The 19,748-nt window shown below is 36.7% G+C and overlaps 1 protein-coding gene across 1 annotated transcript in view; it reads left to right on the top strand.

Moving 5' to 3' along the window:
* The window catches only part of LOC121378269 (glutamine-rich protein 2-like), a 76,039-nt gene that overhangs the window by 39,673 nt on the left and 16,618 nt on the right, over positions 1-19,748 (top strand). The window contains exons 4-8 of the mRNA XM_041506351.1: positions 7,906-8,016; positions 14,612-14,775; positions 15,392-15,454; positions 16,569-16,670; positions 19,402-19,518. Of these exons, the coding sequence (XP_041362285.1) occupies positions 7,906-8,016; positions 14,612-14,775; positions 15,392-15,454; positions 16,569-16,670; positions 19,402-19,518 (557 nt within the window). The remainder of the gene's footprint in view (positions 1-7,905; positions 8,017-14,611; positions 14,776-15,391; positions 15,455-16,568; positions 16,671-19,401; positions 19,519-19,748) is intronic.

Genomic DNA, 19,748 nt, shown 5'->3' with positions numbered 1-19,748 from the left:
AACATTTATACAAGTTTTTGGTGAACATTGGTTAGTGACCAGCACCACTGTGTTCGGGATTAGACAGTTGTCCTTGCATTTTATCCTTTGGAGTTTGTTTTAGAATTAGCATTAGAATTAGATGTTTTGTAAACAGTTATGCCACCGTTTACAGCTTTCCCAGCAGTCCATAAATGTTCATGAGTATAGAAAAATTGTTTTCTTGTGCTAACAACTTTTGTCGGTGGCTGAAAAAGCTTTCTTCTAAAACCAGTAAAAAAAATTCGACAAACATTTCTCAATAACAATTGTGGATAGGACACAAACGGCCTTCCATATACCCCCATAGAGTGTCAGTTTATATATATATATATATATATATATATATATATATATATATATATATATATATATATATATATATATATATATATATATATATATATATAGACAAAATTCCTGCAAAAATAAATTTAAAAAATCTTACCTCTGTTTCCCCCTTATTTTCTAATTTTCTATTTTTATCGATCGACGCTTGTTTAGTCACAATTTTCAGACATTTTAAAAGATGATTAACTTAGTTCAGAACGTGCACAGCGGTACAATAGATTGATTAATTTATTTTTCATAGTATAAAAAAATTCATCGGCTTTTAATTTTAAAACTACTATTCGATAAAAAATAATTGTTTATATCTTTTTTATATATTACTTTTTTGGTTTGTTTTTGTTTTGTTACATACTTAGCTATGTTTGAGTCGATATTTGGTTAACTTAATGTTTTTTGTAGCCCCCTTGATATCCACACAATGGTGGTCGACTGTATATATATGATGGATATATATATATATCCTATAACTTACCCATGATATCCATGTCATAAACCCATGTGATAATTTACTTTATTAACCTGGTTAATAATGGTATGCAAATTTGCAAGGTCTCTAGGTAATGTGTTGTTGTGGATGGGTCATTTGCTTACAAGCCAACAAGACCCGTATACCTGAGCGTAACGTTTTCAAAGATTTGTTTAAAATGCGTGACGTCAAACTAATCTGTGCTAATCATGATGACGTCTTATTATCGATGGTGGCGACTTCAGTACTGTGATTTACTAAAAAAAAACACCATTTAGAAGTGTTATAGGATAAATAGAATTCGCTACTCGTGTTTTTTAATATACCTCGTCTAGTTAATCGGTATTTGTCTCGGCAGTCTCGACAAATACCGATTAACATAGACTCGGTTGATATTTTCCATATTAAAAAATAAAGAATGCTCTATATATGTATGTATATATATATATATATATATATATATATATATATATATATATATATATATATATATATATATATATATATATATATCGACTGATCTGTGCTATCGATTGATCGTGTTGCACCATGCATGGATCCTTCGTTAGATCGCGCAGGTATCGACCGATTGAGCTGCACCATCGATGGATCTGTCGTTAGATCTCGCAGATATCGATCGATCGCGTTGCACCATCGATGGATCTGTCATTAGATATCGATCGCGCAGGTAAAATTCAAATAAATAATGTATTGCCAAAATTAATTTAAAAATATATACATGTACATGGAATGGTTACATGTATTTTTACGTATATGTTTAAAGAAAAGGTTAGACAAAGCTGGTACACATTTTACATTCCAAAACATGCATAACCTTGATTCAGTGAAACAAGCTATAATTGCCTTCTCGTATCCTAATCTTTTGTTATGCAAATAGCCTTAGTTATTTATAGGATATTTTAGATGATGGATTGTATATAAAACCTGTAGGGGTTTAAGTTTGTTTTCATGTAGTCCGGCTTCAGAATGAACTTAGTACCACCAGGAAAGACATTATGTAGACCTACATTTTTGTATTCCTCGTCATATATTTTAACAAAAACGTTTTGGTAAACGGGCTTCTGGTGGTGGGTGTGGGAAATATGAGGGTCAAAGTAGGACCCCCCCCCCCCCCCCCCAAAAAAAAAAAAAAAATCCAGTCAACTACTAATAGTACTATTGAGAGAGCAGATAACTGGGAGAACCTTTCAAATGAAGATAGAAACATCAAACGTGGCACAGATAACCTCCATGGAGAGTTCGTCACATTCAATCAAAGAACCACTTGAATTTTCAATGTGGCGCCTATTTTTCAAGATTTTGTCGATATTAGTCATTTTATATTATTTTATATATTTAAAAGCATACAGAACCTAACGTCTGTTATGTAAAAAAAACGTCTCTGATGTTGGGAGTGGCAAATATTAGAGGTCAGTATATGGCAACCGCCCCAAAACATGGGCACCTACTACTAGGACTATTGGCAGAGCACACAAGAGAAATGATCTTTCAAATGGTGATACAAGCTTGCATCTTTGCACAGATGATCTCTTTGAGTTCTTCAAATTCATTCACTGAGCAACTTGAAATGTCAGTATGTTGGTAATTTTCAAGATGGCCGCAATTTTCCCCCAGTCATTGTCAGTTATTGGCATGTATAATGACAACTTTGTTCAATTTTAGGCATCTCGGTGACTTTTTATGTACCAGTATTTAAAAACATGTTGAAAGTATTTCTGACTATCAGCATTAACGTTTTTATTCAAGATGGCTGCCATATTTCCAGCAAACATAGTCACCAGCTACAATAGAAGAACATAAAGCTGGTACCAGTATATCTTGTTCCATAACCAAACTACATTACAATGTCCAGGAAATCAATCAATGCCTTCTTTTGTCAACAGCCTGTTTAATTTGTCATTTAATTTACTTTTAGAATTGTGTATTCCTACCTAGTTGTACATGTACATATATATGCCAATACATTTGATACTTTAATGTTTATAGTGTCTGATATGACGATGATATTCTGTACTATTTTAAAAACTGAAACAAAAGAAAATAACTAAAGAAGGCTACAGGCAATATTCACTACTCCTTATTATCACGGCTATCTCTGTAATAATGCTTCCTTCATCCACGACGTCTTGTCTTCTTCATGTTTGTTTTGGGGATGGGGCCGGGGAGGGGAGGGGGGGGGGGGGGCAACCCCAAATCCGCGTGCTATCATTTGTTTGACCATGTTGTCATTTTTATTGGAATAGACTAACAATATAGCCTGGTTTAGTCTTGACAATTTTTTTGTCATGATCTTAAAATGTAAATGGTACGTGTAGTTGTCAGCCATATGACTTATTAGAAAAACTTAATTTTTGTCATATAACAATATACAAGACCCTCAAAACCATGGGATAAACTTACATGAGAACGTTTTGACTATAAATTAATTTTAGCTTACTAGTTATAATTTTCACATATGAAACCTGTAAACTAAAGAAGGCCGCCATATCCTTTGCGACAATATCACAAGTTCGACCATGAATCAGTCCAAAAGACATAACGCCTTCCTACATCATATTCTATGAGCTCATCACCACACTGTAAATGTTAAAAAGCAACCAAATACTGTAAAGTGCATTTACTGTTAATTTGTATATTTCCGCGAGTGTTCTGGTACACCAGAAACCAATGTAGCAAGACATTCCTTGTCAAGAACTTGCTGACACAACTTTTTTTGTTATTGTTGATGGAAAGAGACTTTGACATCTATTCAAGTCATCCATTGATTAATAATTAAATTAGATCTGGTTATTTCAGTGTATACTCCTGTGCAATCAAAATTCGTATATTATGGTCGAATGTGCCAAAAGAGAATGTTTGTCACTGATGGTAGCGGCTACTAGCCAGATCAGTTTTAGTAATAAAGATGATATTTTGCCGAGGACAGTGTTTTCATGTAGGTTTGCAATGACCGAGGAGTATGTGTTACTGTCGGCTTGCACTGACATCTGATGCATGGCAGCATTGCCTAAGAGACTACATCTTGAGTGCGTTTTTCGCTATGCTTGCACTGACATCTGATGCATGGCAGCGCTGCCTAAGAGACTACATCTTGAGTGCGTTTTTCGCTATGCTTGCACTGACATCTGATGCATGGCAGCGCTGCCTAAGAGACTACATCTTGAGTGCGTTTTTCGCTATGCTTGCACTGACATCTGATGCATGGCAGCGCTGCCTAAGAGACTACATCTTGAGTGCGTTTTTCGCTATGCTTGCACTGACATCTGATGCATGGCAGCGCTGCCTAAGAGACTACATCTTGAGTGCGTTTTTCGCTATGCTTGCACTGACATCTGATGCATGGCAGCGCTGCCTAAGAGACTACATCTTGAGTGCGTTTTTCGCTATGCTTGCACTGACATCTGATGCATGGCAGCGCTGCCTAAGAGACTACATCTTGAGTGCGTTTTTCGCTATGCTTGCACTGACATCTGATGCATGGCAGCGCTGCCTAAGAGACTACATCTTGAGAGCGTTTTTCGCTATGCTTGCACTGACATCTGATGCATGGCAGCACTGCCTAAGAGACTACATCTTGAGTGCGTTTTTCGCTATGCTTGCACTGACATCTGATGCATGGCAGCACTGCCTAAGAGACTACATCTTGAGTGCGTTTTTCGCTATGCTTGCACGGACATCTGATGCATGGCAGCACTGCCTAAGAGACAACATCTTGAGTGCGTTTTTCGCTATGCTTGCACTGACATCTGATGCATGGCAGCACTGCCTAAGAGACTACATCTTGAGTGCGTTTTTCGCTATGCTCGACAAACATTTTATGATGGAGATTTCATAAACTACATTTCTTCAAACCACACCTTTTTTTCCAAAGATAATTACATGTAGGTAGGTACCTGCTACTGAGATTGTAGAAAAATGGAAGTCTGTGAACAGTGACAGACCAACATTTGTATTAATTCATGAGACTTGCTAGTGAGTACAGTAATTACCATGTCATTGGCATGAATGACCACACGTTGTAATCCATTTCACATGATATGGATGGTATAAAATAAGATGATTATAACGTTTTCGTTGATTTCAGTACAGGAACAGATAATACCTGTTGAATGCCTCTTCTTGGAATCTTCTCTAGATCAAGCTATTATAATTTAGAGTGTTATTTAAGGTTTTGCTAACCAATCAGCAGTTTACAAGGCTATATTATTACTAGGGTCCAGTCGAAAATACCCACATAGTCATGCTAATTATAGCACGTCTGATCGGGTCCACCTATATTTGTCCTCTGCGTATCTTTGAAGAAATATTCCCGTGAATCGCTGTGATGGGGATAAGTGAATAGCGCCTGTAGCCATCATCGTTATTTTTTCTTTATTTTGGGGTAAAAAAAAGATAGTACAGAGTAACGTATTCGTATTAGAAATGATTAAAATAAATTGAATATCAGAGGTATAGGCATATATAATCGTTCAAAAAAAACCTGAAAAAGAATAATACATTTAAATGATATATTAATAATGCAATTAGCTAATTGACAAGCTAATTAAACAGGACATTGATATAACATGGGATCAGTTAATGTCTGCGATATAGTACAGTGATTTGGTTACAGGACAAGGTGCACTTGTACTTGCTTATGGTCTTCAATTGATATACTGCTGGTAGCTGGTGCCTGTGTTTCGTGGACACATTGCAGCCATTTTGAAAAAAGGGTATATTCTAATAGTATTATAATTATTAGAAAGAGGTTCAGCATAGTTTTAAATGTATAAAACGACACTGATATGACAAAAGTCTGACAACTTTATTAATGTTAATAATGGACATTGGTATAATAATATGGCGACTATCTTGAAAAATGGTCTTTATTTTAGAATGTTAAGTGAATCATTGATGGGAACTTAATTAAGAACTCACTAATGAGATTATTTATGCAACGTTCCATGCTTATATCACTATTTGAAAGGTAATTTCTGTTATGTGTTCTGCCAATAATGCTAATAGTAGTTGACCATGTTTTATGGAGGGCAACCTTGACCCCAGCTATTTGTCACTTCCATCGTCAGAGGACTTTTTTTTTTACATTAAGCATGTTTTTAAACATATAAAAATAATATAAAATGACTAATATAAAAACCTCTATTAAAATACATCTTAATGATGAACATTTGTAGGACAGTATGTCGGCCATCTTGAAAAATGGTCGCCATTATTGAAAATCCAAGTGGTTCATTGATTGGATTGAAGAACGCCCCAGGGATATAATCTGTGTGTGTTTTGATCATAAACTGGCGTGGTTATGGAACAAGGTATACTAGTACCAGCTTATGTTCTTGTATTGTAGCTGATGACAATGTTTGCTGGGAATATGGCGGCCATTTTGAATAAAAACATTAATTCTAATAGTGTTTTAAATATCAGAATTACTTTCAACATGTTTTTAAATACTAGTACATAAAAAGTCACCGAGATGGCTAAAATCGGACAAAGTTGTTATTATACATGCCAATAACGGACAATGGTTGGAAAAAAAATGGCGGCCATCTTGAAAAAGTATCGCAGAATTGATATTTCAAGTTTCTCCTTGATTGAATTTGAAAAACTCACCAAAAGGTTCATCTGTGCAAAGTTGCATGCTTGTATCACCATTTAAAACGTCATTTCTCTTGTCTGCTCTGCAACAGTCCTAGTAGTAGGTGCCCATGTTTTGGGGAGGTTGTCATATATTGACCCCCAATATTTGCCACTCCCGCCATCGGGGGCCTTGTTTACATAGCAGACGTTAAATTCAGCATGTTTTTAAACATATAACATAATATTAAATTACTAATATCGAAAAACTATTAAAATATATCTAAATAATGAACATTTGTAGGACAGTATGGCGGCAATCTTGAAAAATAGCCGTTATATTTAAAATTCAAGTGCTTCTTTGATTGGATGTGATGAACTCCCCATTGAGATCGTCTGTGCCAAGTTTGATGTTTATATCATCATTTGAAAGGTTCTCCCAATAATCTGCTCTCCAAATAGTGTTATTAATAGTTGACCCTGGTTTTTTTGGGGTTTTTTTTTTTTGGGGGGGGCCTTACTTTGACCCCCATATTTGCCACACTCACCACCATAAGCCCGTTTACCAAAACGTTTTTGTTAACATATATGAGGAATACAAAAAAAGCAGGTAGCACTTAGCTCATTCTGAAGCCGGTCTAATGCAAATGTAAAGAAAACAAGGATTGAATAGGAATTAAACATAACATTTGCAAAAAACTTAAGGTCTAAACAATTGAACAGGACTATAGTATATGCTATGCCGTTTCTCAGTGTCTATGCTAATGTCAGATCCATTGATGGCGCAGCGTGATCGATCGATACTTGCACGATCTACCGATGGACTATGGCTAACCTAACAACAGATCCATGCTTAAGCGATCAATCGAAGGTACAGCATGCTCGATCAATGCTTGCGCGATCTACCGATGGCTACATTAACGACGAACCTATTGATTTTATAGCATGCTTGATCGATGCTTGCGCGATCTACCGATGGCTACGTTAACGACCAACCTATTGATTTTATAGCATGCTTGATCGACGCTTCCGCGACCTACCGGTGGCTACGCTAACGACGAAGCTATTGATGGTGCAACATGCTCCCAATTTGTTGGCATCGTACGACCCCTTTGTTTATTAAAGGAATCGAAGATATATTTCTAAATTAAACGTTATTTTCTGTACATTTATTAGTCTCCTATTGGAAAGTCATCTCCATCCTTCTGTCTGTCTGTCTGTCTATCTGTCTGTCAGTCCGTCAGTACGTCTGTTTCGCATATAGTTTTCTGGATATTGTATTCACAATGTCTCAAGATACTGAATTTCATGATTTACACCTTTTTGATAGAGATATGATAGAGATAAGAACATTTGTTGAGCTCAGCAGGGGACATGTATTGCTTTAGCAGTACTCTCAGAATGCTTGTTTATTTAGTATGCTGCTGTTTTATTAACTATAATATGTAATAATTTTAATGTCCTTCTTTGTTTTTTAGAAAGCTTATAAACGGCAACTCCAAGACAAGGTCAATAAAAACCTGTTTGATGCAACAACCAGTGAAATTAACCGAATGATAAAAGAAATTCTCGATAAGCTGTCTGAAAATGTACGTATAACATTGGAATGGCGTGACATGCTGCAAGCAGTTGCACTAAACACCAGACACTGAAACGTGGACAGCCGCTTAGACAGCAACATTCTGCTTCATTTCACAAGTCTGCTTTTCATTTCTTTCTTCTTTTTTTCTTTTTCTTTTCTTTTTTAAATACTAGTATGGGTTTTTGGGTGGGGTTTTTTATGGGTTTTTTTTTTTTTCATTAAAATTTATATCAGGTGACTGACCGACGCAGCATTTGAATGTTGCAGTGTTTGGTGTGTATCGATCTGTGTTAGTCTTCCACGGTCGTCGACGTGTTATAACAGGGGCGAATGCATGGTTTCTAAAACGGTGGGGTTCCAAAATTATATAAAAGGCAACTAAATTTGCTTCGGCAAACGAATCGAGCTCCTGAATGGAGCATGGTGTCTAGGGGGTCTGGGGGCATGCCCCTCAGGAAAAGTTTGTAATATAGATGCCTAGAGACGCGTTTTCCAGGTAATATAGATTATTTTTTACTGTTCTGTTTGGAAAAGTTTGTAATATAGATGCCTAGAGACGCGTTTTCCAGGTAATATAGTATTATTTTTTACTGTTCTGTTTGGAACAGTTTGTAATATAGATGCCTAGAGACGCGTTTTCCAGGTAATATAGTATTATTTTGTTACTGTTCTGTTTGGAACAGTTTGTGTGATAATTTGTGAATTTTACCAATTATATAAGATGATTTAATGGGAAGATGAACGCAATAAGTTAGAAAACTCACTTTAATTGATTGTGACTCCGCCGCTGGCGTGCCATGGGTGAGACTGGAGACTGTTTAGTCATATTTGCAGCTATAAACAAGAAGAAAAGTTTTGCAACCCTAACCTGATAAACAGTGATAGAATTATAAAAAAACCCAATTCAGTGCAAGGTGATTTTGACCTTGAGTTTGAGGAAATATGTGGGGGCACCAAGACAGTTGGACAGTGCACTCAAATCCAATATTTCTTTCAACATTTCTACACGTTGATCATATGTGATTAATGATCAAAATTAAAAGCAAAAAACATGCTGCCATCTTAGGATGTGTAACTTTTCACACACCAACATTCCTATTTCTAGCAGGTCATATTTTATTGTTTAGCAAGACATACTTCTTTGCTACTTTAAAAAAAGGTCATATTTTACTTCCTTATTTCAAGCCGCGCCTTTGTCAGATTTGATATTAAACTCTTTGGGTTTTTTCAATGAACAAATTATAATGTTCGTTAGTGTCATTGTAGTTAATAATAGTACAGTATTAAACTTGGGTGGTGTTTAAATTATAGATTGTGGTTGAAAACAATTTGGATTTGTTTTAGTCTAGAAATTATTAATCATTTTGCTTAGAGTATGCATTGTAACACAAAGAAACAGCTTTTAAAATAATAATCTGGAATATTATTCAGCAAATACCGTATTAGCTTAATGTGGAAACAAGATTTTTTTAAATTAAAAAGTTTTTCTTCCTACCTACAGTACCCTTTTTGGGGGGATGGGAGGGGGAAATTGCAGGAATATCTATGTGTTTTTTTGCTTTGCCTTTGTAGTATGATGACTGTTATGATAATCTACATTATTAGTATTATTAATACTAATACTACTATTAGCATTTTTTTACCATATTACTAAATGTACAAGTCACGCACTTTAGTATTTAATTTATATTCTAATTAATATTTTGTATGACGATTGATCAGGGCACCTCAACCCTGACAGTGTCAAAATGAGCTGGGGGACACTAAAAAAATTAAACAAATACATGAAATACAGTTCTTTCGCGGGGGGGGGGGGGGGGGGGGGGGGGGGCAAATTTTGGAGTAAATCCTCAAATTCGGGGGGGGGGGGGGGGGGGTGAATTCAGGCAAAATGTGCTAACCTGAGACCTTTTTAACCTGTATTTCCATCATTCTACCAGCAAAATTAGTTGTAATCCATGTAAAAATGCGTAGTGATTAATTTCCACCCCTATATAGTTATTTGGTAGTAATGCTAATATGAATAAATGTTGTTATCCAGATTCTGTCATTTTCCGGCAAAACACAGTCTGCCCCCCACCCCCACCCCCCCAAAAAAAAAACCCCAACAAAAAACAAAAAAACAACCCACAAAAACCCCCAAACCAAAAAAAAAAAAAAGCCATGGGAGCCAAATTTTAAAACCTGTGGGCTTATCTCGAGTATTTCATTACAAGACTGTGAAAGGTAAAGTCTGTGACATTCGTTTATTGTTTTGAAACCGGTGGTGACCGATCAGCTTCCAATAGTTCCCGTTTTAATGCAGTTCACACAAAGAAAATGCTTTAATATTTTTACTAATTTAGTAAGTAACAATTTTTATTACCCCAGCGGTCATTCATAACGCAAAATATTTTCCATATTTTCTCAGTGGGAAATATTCTGCATTGGTCTAACGAACAATACTATTGGACGAATTGACGCTGACAAACCAATGACCTTGTCGGTACTAAATATGACGTCATTACGATTTGGCAAAACAATATGAGGTCATGTAGTTTAAAGAGTTTGCGTTTACGGCTCTGTTTTTTGTTGTTTGTTTTTTTGTTTGTTTGTGTGGGTTTTTTGTGTGTTTTTTGTAGGTTTTTTTTTTTGGGGGGGGGGAGGGGGGGTTGGTGTTAATTTATAACAAAATGTAATTTTAATTCAATTTGTTATACATTTTGTACTAAAATAAAAATAACTTTTGTTTTTGAATGTCTATGAATGTGATTAAATTACAAAGTTATAGCAGTACTCATTATATATCTTTGTTCGTTCGCTACGAACATGGTGAATAATTGTTGCGTGAAGTGGTGGATCTAAATTATACAGTTGTGCTAAAAAAAATTACTAATAAATTAGAAATGTAATACATGTAATAAATAAAGCATAATAAACGAGTTACCAGTTATTATCAAATTTATGTCCCTAGTAAAACAATTTTCAGTTGTCGCGAGATTTAGCGAGTGACAAATGAAAATTATTTCACGAGGGACATAAATTTGACAATAACTGGTACCGAGTTTGTTATTCTATTTATTACCTCATTTATTCCCCCCCCCCCCCCCCTAAAAGCCTTTATTTTTGACGCACATGCACGAAGGCCAACCTGTATAGAAACGATGTAACCCACTTTATGCACTGTTCTGAGTATTGCTATCGCTTTGTAATTTAATCACGTTTATAGATAATTTTCAAAAACAAAAGTTCTTTTTATTCTGCTACAAAATCTATAATGAATTGCATTAAAATGACATTTTGTTATAAATTTAACACAAAAAACAGCCGTAAATGCAAACTCTTTAAACTACACGACGCCATTTTGTGTGTTTACCAAATCGTGATGACGTCATATTTAGTACCGACAAGGTTATTGGTTTGTAAGCATCAAATTGTCCAATAGTATTGTTCGTTAGACCAATGCAGAATATTTCTCACTGAGAAATATTGAAAATATTTTCCCTGTTATGAGTGACCTCTGGGGTAATAATAAAAAATTCAAAAGGGCATCTTGTCTGAAGGGGGAGGTGGGGGGGGGGGTCGAACACCCCACCCTGAACACCCCCCTGTATCCGCTTCTGTGACGTCCATGAACTGAAAGAAAGAAAAAAGAAAGAAATGTTTTATTTAACGACGCAATCAACACATTTTATTTACGGTTATATGGCGTCAGACATATGGTTAAGGACCACACAGATTTTGAGAGGAAACCCACTGTCGCCACTACATGGGCTGCTCTTTCCGATTAGCAGCAAGGGATCTTTTATTTGCACTTCCCACATGCAGGATAGCACAAACCATGGTCTTTGTTGAACCAGTTTACACCTACCCATTGAGCCTTGCGGAGCACTCACTCAGGGTTTGGAGTCGGTATCTGGATTAAAAATCCCATGCCTCGACTGGGATCCGAACCCAGTACCTACCAGCCTGTAGACCGATGGCCTAACCACGACGCCACCGAGGCCGATCCATGAACTGAAGTCATCCTTTAGGTCGTTTGCCCCAAAATGAAAAAACGATGAATTGGCATGTAGCTATATAATGAATAAAGTTAAAATTTCATATGAAACCGTATTATTAAAAACAAATGGCATGTAAATAAATAAAGTTTGTTTATAAATTACCATCAAATTGCAAAGGTTAAATATGTTTTGATACAGGTATGAAGGCAGCTGATGAAAGAGCCGAGGTAAAGGTAGGGTCAACTCAAACAAGAGTCTTATGTGTTGGAAAGATACATACCCGGACAATCTAATTAAAATTAGCTCCACTATTACATGTGGATCTAACAGCAGCCCGTTGGAGCTCATGTCCAGTTGACCTTTCATTCAACCAATTAAAACCTTACTTGCAAAACCATGCCAGTGATTTGAAAAGAATTTGAAAACATTCAGGATTATGCCGAGGGTATACGAAATGATTCGCGTGAATTACGAAGTATGCCGGAAATTATTTGCAATATAATTTTTTTTATATAAAATTAGTTTCAAGACGAAAAAAAAAACCGTGATGGTATAGCCATAAAATCTGTTTATACTAGTATACAATCCAGAGTTTATTACTGCACTTTTCCCCCAGTTTTTTCAATGTTGAAATTGACCAACAAGTTCGCCTATTGCATAAATAGTCTCGCCCGATATTTTTAGAATTTATATGCTCCCGAATAACGCTATAAAAGGCGAAGTATAATTGGTCGATATTTAAATTGTTATTTATAGATGAAATGTCACCTGGACATGGGAGTCCACGTAATGCTGTTAGATCTACTGGTAGACCCAGTAGAGCTAATTTTAATCAGATTGCATACCCGGACCACCAACAAATACTGACACTTTAACAAATGAAAAACGCGTAATTTTAGAGCTAATATATATAAAAAAACGTGATTACTCCTGTTAACTGGGGGCAGCCATTTCCTGGGGGCAGCCATATTCGATGCGTCCAGTACTCTAACTTAGGACGAAGTGACGTCACCTTCGACCAACCCCTGTATGCACAGTGTAAACAAAAGCAGTAATTTACCACAAGGCGCTTCTCTTTGATCAACCTGACTTGTAAAATAAAATAAATGACGTGTTAATATAATCAACTATTTAAGTAAATATATTTCAAGTTGCATTAACGGAACGAAATGGGATTATGGTATTTTTCTCTGAAATAATCCAAACAAAAAACGTACACTATTAGGCCTATAATTGATATGCTACGTTGGAGCGGAAACGACAACTCACGATACCCAAGTGAATTTTTCGTGCTTACATTCAATTAAGGTTCAAGCACGCTGTCCTGGGCACACACCTCAGCTATCTGGCCAGGACAGTTGGTTAGTTGTTAGTTGATAAGTGGTTAGTGAGAGAGAAGAGGGTGTAGTGGCCATTAAGAACTCGCTCTGGATTGGAGCCGGTAATAATAATTATTAGACAATTTAATAATTAAATTCCAACATTAACCTTTGTCTACATAAATCCCTAGTGCCTTTCAATTAAGACGTCCCTCAACCAAAAGCATACACCAATATTAATTAGGTTGGAATAGACGTCTGCTAGCTCTTCACTTCTAACCAAAGGCCAAACAACTCACTATTATAGACTAACGGCACCCTTTTCATTAGCTCCGGTTTGCAACTCCCCCAACCATATCAACAGTTAACCGAATATAAATGTTTACTTACTAATATTTAAACCTTTACCACTATATTAATATTTAATTAAGTTCTAATCATTTGGAAGCAAGCACAAGTACAAAAAAATACAGACGTGAAAACCAACAAACTCACCTGCCAAAGCCAAAACTATAAATGTAGGCTTGAAGGAAAATCGTACTCCACGAGATTTCCTGAACCCTTTTTCATTGGTCAATCAGTCATAATTCAAAAATATGATTGGACGGACAACAAGAGCATTCCGACGAAACCCGTAAGGTCTCGGAAAGACAAGAGTAACTTTCAATAGATGTGTCGAAATGTGACATTCTCATATAAGGTTAGTATTAATGATTAATATAATTAGTAAGAAGAATAATCAGAAGAACTAAATAATAATAATAACTAAGGAAATATGAAAGAATAGATCGCCAGGAAAACCAGGAACGCTACAGTTACTCGGTACCAGAGACGATTATTTGATGTTGAGTAACAGGAAACACCGATATTCTGGACACAATAAATTCATAACAACCACATCGACATTGAGGTGTGCTTTTTAATACCGTTATAGGCAATATTGGCCTTTTTCTTTTTTTCTTTTTTCTTTCTTTCTTTTTTTTTTGTTTTGTTTTGTTTGTTTACAAATGCCAACGGTCATTCGCGAAATTTAAACTTCGCGAACATGCGCCAAGGTGCGTATTCCCGAGAAAAACCCCCACGTCGCAATATTAATCCGGTTTACAATGTATAATTTGATGCTAATTTAAGAAACATTTTTATTTACGTACAAATGTTTTGTAAACAGTGTTATGGGAGTTGGTTTGGGTTTAAAACTTAATAATGTGTTTTTATACGAGTTTAAGCTTAATTTAGAGCTTAGTTTTATACCAGTTATTGGTTCCCTATTGACACAAACGGACTATAATGTGTGTTGCAGGATGACACGTACAAGGTTCTGGTGCACGACCTTGAAGGCAAATTGGACCGAATGGAGATCCCGCAATTGAAGAAGTGGTTAGAATCGAGGCTGAAGTCGCTGAACAAGAAACTCCAGCAGGGCGCTGGTGAGATTGTAGAAGATGCCGCAGCTGGCCTGCGCAAGTAAGGACTGTTCCAGAGTTGACGTTTTTCTATTTAAACTATATATGTTCAGCGGGAAAGATGCGATGAAGCTACCAGAAATAAAACAATAGTTATGTTCTCTCGCTTCACCCCACCATGTGATTGACTCTAGAACAGCATATAAGATGTATATGTTATTTATTTCAGTTCAGTAACTTCATACGCCGCGAACTGCATCATTCCATATCCCTCGATTACAACTTATAGAATTAATATTCCAGTGAGCACACATTTCACCCCGTTACCTAGCCTGTAGGCCATCTTGCATGACTTGTTAATCATAAAGGTACTGGATCACCAGAGATGTGGCGAGTCGGCGATACAGTCCCTCTTTACCATGTATATTCCCATTGCCAGTAATGTTAACGTATAAAACGCATAGCACATTATCCTTAATCTTACTGCAAGAAAACGGAAGGTACACGAGTTAATGAAGAGAACTACAGTACTGTACCCAATATAGCTTTAGTATGTCCTTTATACAATAATGCTTCTTAATGAAGCAGACTCAACTGTGTGTATCTAAAAAATGATTTATTTTCGTAACGAAATATTAAAACATTGATATTCCATGTTTGTTGTTATTTCGTTGCAGACAGCTGCTGTTGAATTTCAACTGCTTGTCCTGCGATCGAGCTCTGAGTGTGGCTCCGACTGCGTAAGTCATCAGTACAAGTGCAGCTCCCATCCTCTCCTGCCTTCCCACACCAAAGATTGTCCTAGTATTACAATCATAGAACATACTGCATAATGCTACATGCTACTACCGCATGATTATCCAAGCCTAACAATCATTTTATTGAGTGGAAAGCAAGCTGTCTTTTTAAATTTAATTTTGAAGCAAACACTAGAAACTGAAAAGCAGTTCTAAAAATCAAACTTCTTATTGTAGACTTATACTTTCTTCAACAGCAATTCAAAAGACAAACGTAACGTTGATCTACATGTAATGTATCGCTCCTCAAAATGTGGAATTCAGGTTATATTTAAAAACTGTCAAAAAGTTAATTGCGTGTTTTGTGTGGCATTTTCTGCCTAGTCCGTGTTAGTTTCGAACCTTTTCATCTATGATTCAATAGCATATGATTTTATGCATACCACCAGGCTTGTGAACTAGTTTGCAGCCTTCTGTTTTGAAGATTAACTAGTATTTATATGTGTGGCCCTACAGTCGAAACCACCAGGCTTGTGAACTAGTTTGCAGCCTTCTGTTTTGAAGATTAATAAGTATATATATATATGTGTGGCCCTACAGTCGAAACCACCAGGCTTGTGAACTAGTTTGCAGCCTTCTGTTTTGAAGATTAATAAGTATATATATATATGTGTGGCCCTACAGTCGAAACCACCAGGCTTGTGAACTAGTTTGCAGCCTTCTGTTTTGAAGATTAATAAGTATTTATATGTGTGGCCCTACAGTCGAAACTGCTGTCCAAAGTGGCCAACTTGACCCACTCATCTTAGTAGAATATTTTCCGAATTTAAAAAAAAAAGTAATTTAAAAAGCAAAATGAACCCCCCCCCCCAAAATATAACTGATATTATCTGTCTGTCTATTTTACTTTTTGTCTCTCTCTCTCTCTGTCTGTGTGTCTGTCTGTCTCTCACTTTCTCTATCTCTCTCTCTCTCTCTCTCTCTCTCTCTCTCTCTCTCTCTCTCTCTCTCTCTCTCTCTCCGTCTCTGTCTTCCTCTTTCTGTGTATGTGTGTGTCAGTATCTGTTTCTGTCTAACTGTCTACAAATGGATATTTGTGTATTTTTGTTTTGTTCAGGCCAGTTCCTTCTATACCAAACCAACAAGGACTTTCTCCAAGAAAAACGATACGTCCATATGTAACTTACGAAATGGACCAAGTACGGATGAATACTAAGAGGTAGGTAGTGTTGTCTGAGGCGAGATGAATACTAGGAGGTAGATAGTGCTGTCTGAGGTGAGATGAATACTAGGAGGTAGGTAGTGCTGTCTGAGGTGAGATGAATACTAGAAGGGAGGTAGTGCTGTTTGAGGTGAGATGAATACTAGAAGGGAGGTAGTGCTGTCTGAGGTGAGATGAATACTAGAAGGTAGGTAGTGCTGTCTGAGGTGAGATGAATACTAGAAGGGAGGTAGTGCTGTTTGAGGTGAGATGAATACTAGAAGGGAGGTAGTGCTGTCTGAGGTGAGATGAATACTAGAAGGTAGGTAGTGTTGTTTGAGGTGAGATGAATACAAGGAGGTATGTAGTGCTGTCTGAGGTGAGATGAATACTAGAAGGGAGATAGTGCTGTCTGAGGTGAGATGAATACTAGGAGGTAGGTAGTGCTGTCTGAGGCGAGATGAATACTAGGAGGTAGATAGTGCTCTCATGTGAGGTGAGATGAATACTAGGAGGTAGATAGTGCTGTCTGAGGTGATATGAATACTAGGAGGTAGATAATGCTGTCTGAGGAGAGATGAATACTAGGAGGTAGATAATGCTGTCTGAGGTGAGATGAATACTAGAAGGAGGTAGTGCTGTCTGAGGTGAGATGAATACTAGGAGGTAGGTAGTGCTGTCTGAGGCGAGATGAATACTAGGAGGTAGGTAGTGTTGTCTGAGGTGAGATGAATACTAGGAGGTAGGTAGTGCTGTCTGAGGTGAGATGAATACTAGAAGGTAGGTAGTGCTGTCTGAGGTGAGATGAATAAAAGGAGGTAGATAATGCTGTCATGTGAGCCGAGATGAATACTAGGAGGTAGGTAGTGTGATGCACTGAACACACTGTGCTTTTAACTGATGAGTAGTATTTGAGATGACAGCTACTTCAATCATTGTGGAGACATTTATTTTGTAATTGCCATGTGCTAGACACTGAATAGTTTGAGCTGAACGTAATAGGTTGTTGTGGCCAGCCAGTAAGCGTGTGCTCGTTAAGAGTATGACTGGTTCCATCGTATTCTGTCCAATCACATTGTTTTAACAATTCCAAAAGATCAGTCTAGTGAGTGACTCGGTGTTGTATTCTAACCGAGCAGGTATTAATTAGTACATGGGTTACCCGCAGATTTGGAAAGGGACATAAGCGAGGAATAGCTTACACTTGATCACTTTGTAGTTGAAACTCGTTACCGGTATATTATTAGCATTCGCGTTCGAGATGGAGGATTAGCGTACTCTGAGGAGTATGGTCAAATTTTCAAAACTGTGGGCCTATATCGCCTTGTTCCCCCTTTATTAAGACGAGACAAACACGAAAGTATGTCATTATAAGACTGCAGTCTATGATAGACGTTTATTGCTTTGATACCGGTGGTAACCGATCAACTTCTAATGCTAGTACTTCCCGTTTTCGTGCAGTTCATACACCATGAAGAAAATGCGTACTTTTACTAATTTAGTAAATAACTATATTTATTACCCCAGTGACCACTCATAACAGGGAAAATATTTTCCATATTTTCTCAATGAGAAATATTCTGCAGTGGTGTGACGTACAATATTACTGGATGATTTGACGCTTACAAACCAATGACTTTGTCGGTACTAAATATAACATCATCATGATTTGGCAAACACACAAAATGACATCATGTACTTAATGAATTTTCGTTCACGACTGTTTTAATGTTAAATTTATAATAAACTGTCATTTTAACGCAAATCGTTATTTATATTTTTAGCAGAATAACGATAACTTTTGTTTTTGAAAATTATCTGTGAACATGATTAAAATGCAAAGTTATAGCTATACCCAGAACAGTGTGTAAAGTGGTTTACATTGTTTGTATAGCCTACAAGTACGTGCATGTGCGTCTAAAATAAAGGCGTTTAGAGAAAACATAGCTGGGGTAATAAATAGAATAACAAACTCGGTACCAGTTATTATCAATGTATGTCCCGAGTGAAATACTTTTCAGTTGTCACTCACTAAAGCTCGCGACAACTAAACATTATTTGACTTGGGACATAAATTTGATAATAACTGGTATCTCGTTTATTATCCTCTTCTCAGGCGCTTTGTTGTTCATTCATCACGAACACGAATAATTTGTTGTGTCAAGGGGTGGATCTAATTATACAGTCGTGCTTAAAAAAAAAAAAGGTAAAAGGGCATCTTGTCTAGAGGGGGAGAGGTTCGGACCCCCCTACCCCCACCCTGTATTCGCTTCTGTAGTGGCTTCAAATAATCTCTAAAAATACGTTCACATTTCATGGCTCTGCAATACTGATGTAAAATACGATTTTGCTGCCGAAATTATCCATTAACTTGATCATGAAGAAAAGTTACTTTTAGCAAACCCAGCGAAAAACCACCTCAAGGGCAGGTTTAAACAAGCAATACAATTGTAACCCAGTGTTAAACTAGGATTACTGAAAACCAGACATGCGAAATGTACAGTAAACATGACCCAGGGTTTAACTTAGGTTTAAACCATAGGTTTCCAAAACCCATCGATAACCTAGACATATGAAATCGGCCCAATTTGTTTAAGCTAGGTACATTTCTGTTTTGTATTATGAACAATATAATATAAAGAGGTACTTTCTCTACTGGAACTACCGTTGTTTATTAACAACTTTTTAATGTTTTATACCTTTAATTTCTTTGAAACCTTCCATCCCTGCATCCACTCAATGGGTTCAGTCTTCGACGGAACGTTCAGAACCTAGAACGAGCTTTAGCGGAGAAGGAGATAGCTAAACTACGATCTCAGCTATATGACATGCAGACGTTGAAACGGCATTATCAGAAGGAACCTACGTAAGTGTGAAGACACTTGTTAGCAAACCATAATGTAAACAGATATAATATAATCACACAATAGTGCTATAATAGCTAGATAATGTTGGAACCCCTCTTTGCTAAAGCAAATTACCTTCTCTTATTTTTGCAATATATTTTCCGGGAGAGCATGACTCGACACCCCTATAAACTTCGCTCACTAGTCTAAACCACTCCTGCTAAAACTCCTGCACTCTCATATGTACCTT

Source organism: Gigantopelta aegis, chromosome 8 (genome assembly GCF_016097555.1).
Source record: "Gigantopelta aegis isolate Gae_Host chromosome 8, Gae_host_genome, whole genome shotgun sequence".
NCBI lineage: Eukaryota > Metazoa > Mollusca > Gastropoda > Neomphalida > Peltospiridae > Gigantopelta > Gigantopelta aegis.
The sequence above is the reverse complement of the archived record's forward strand: the minus strand, read 5'-3'. Positions and strand labels throughout refer to the sequence as shown.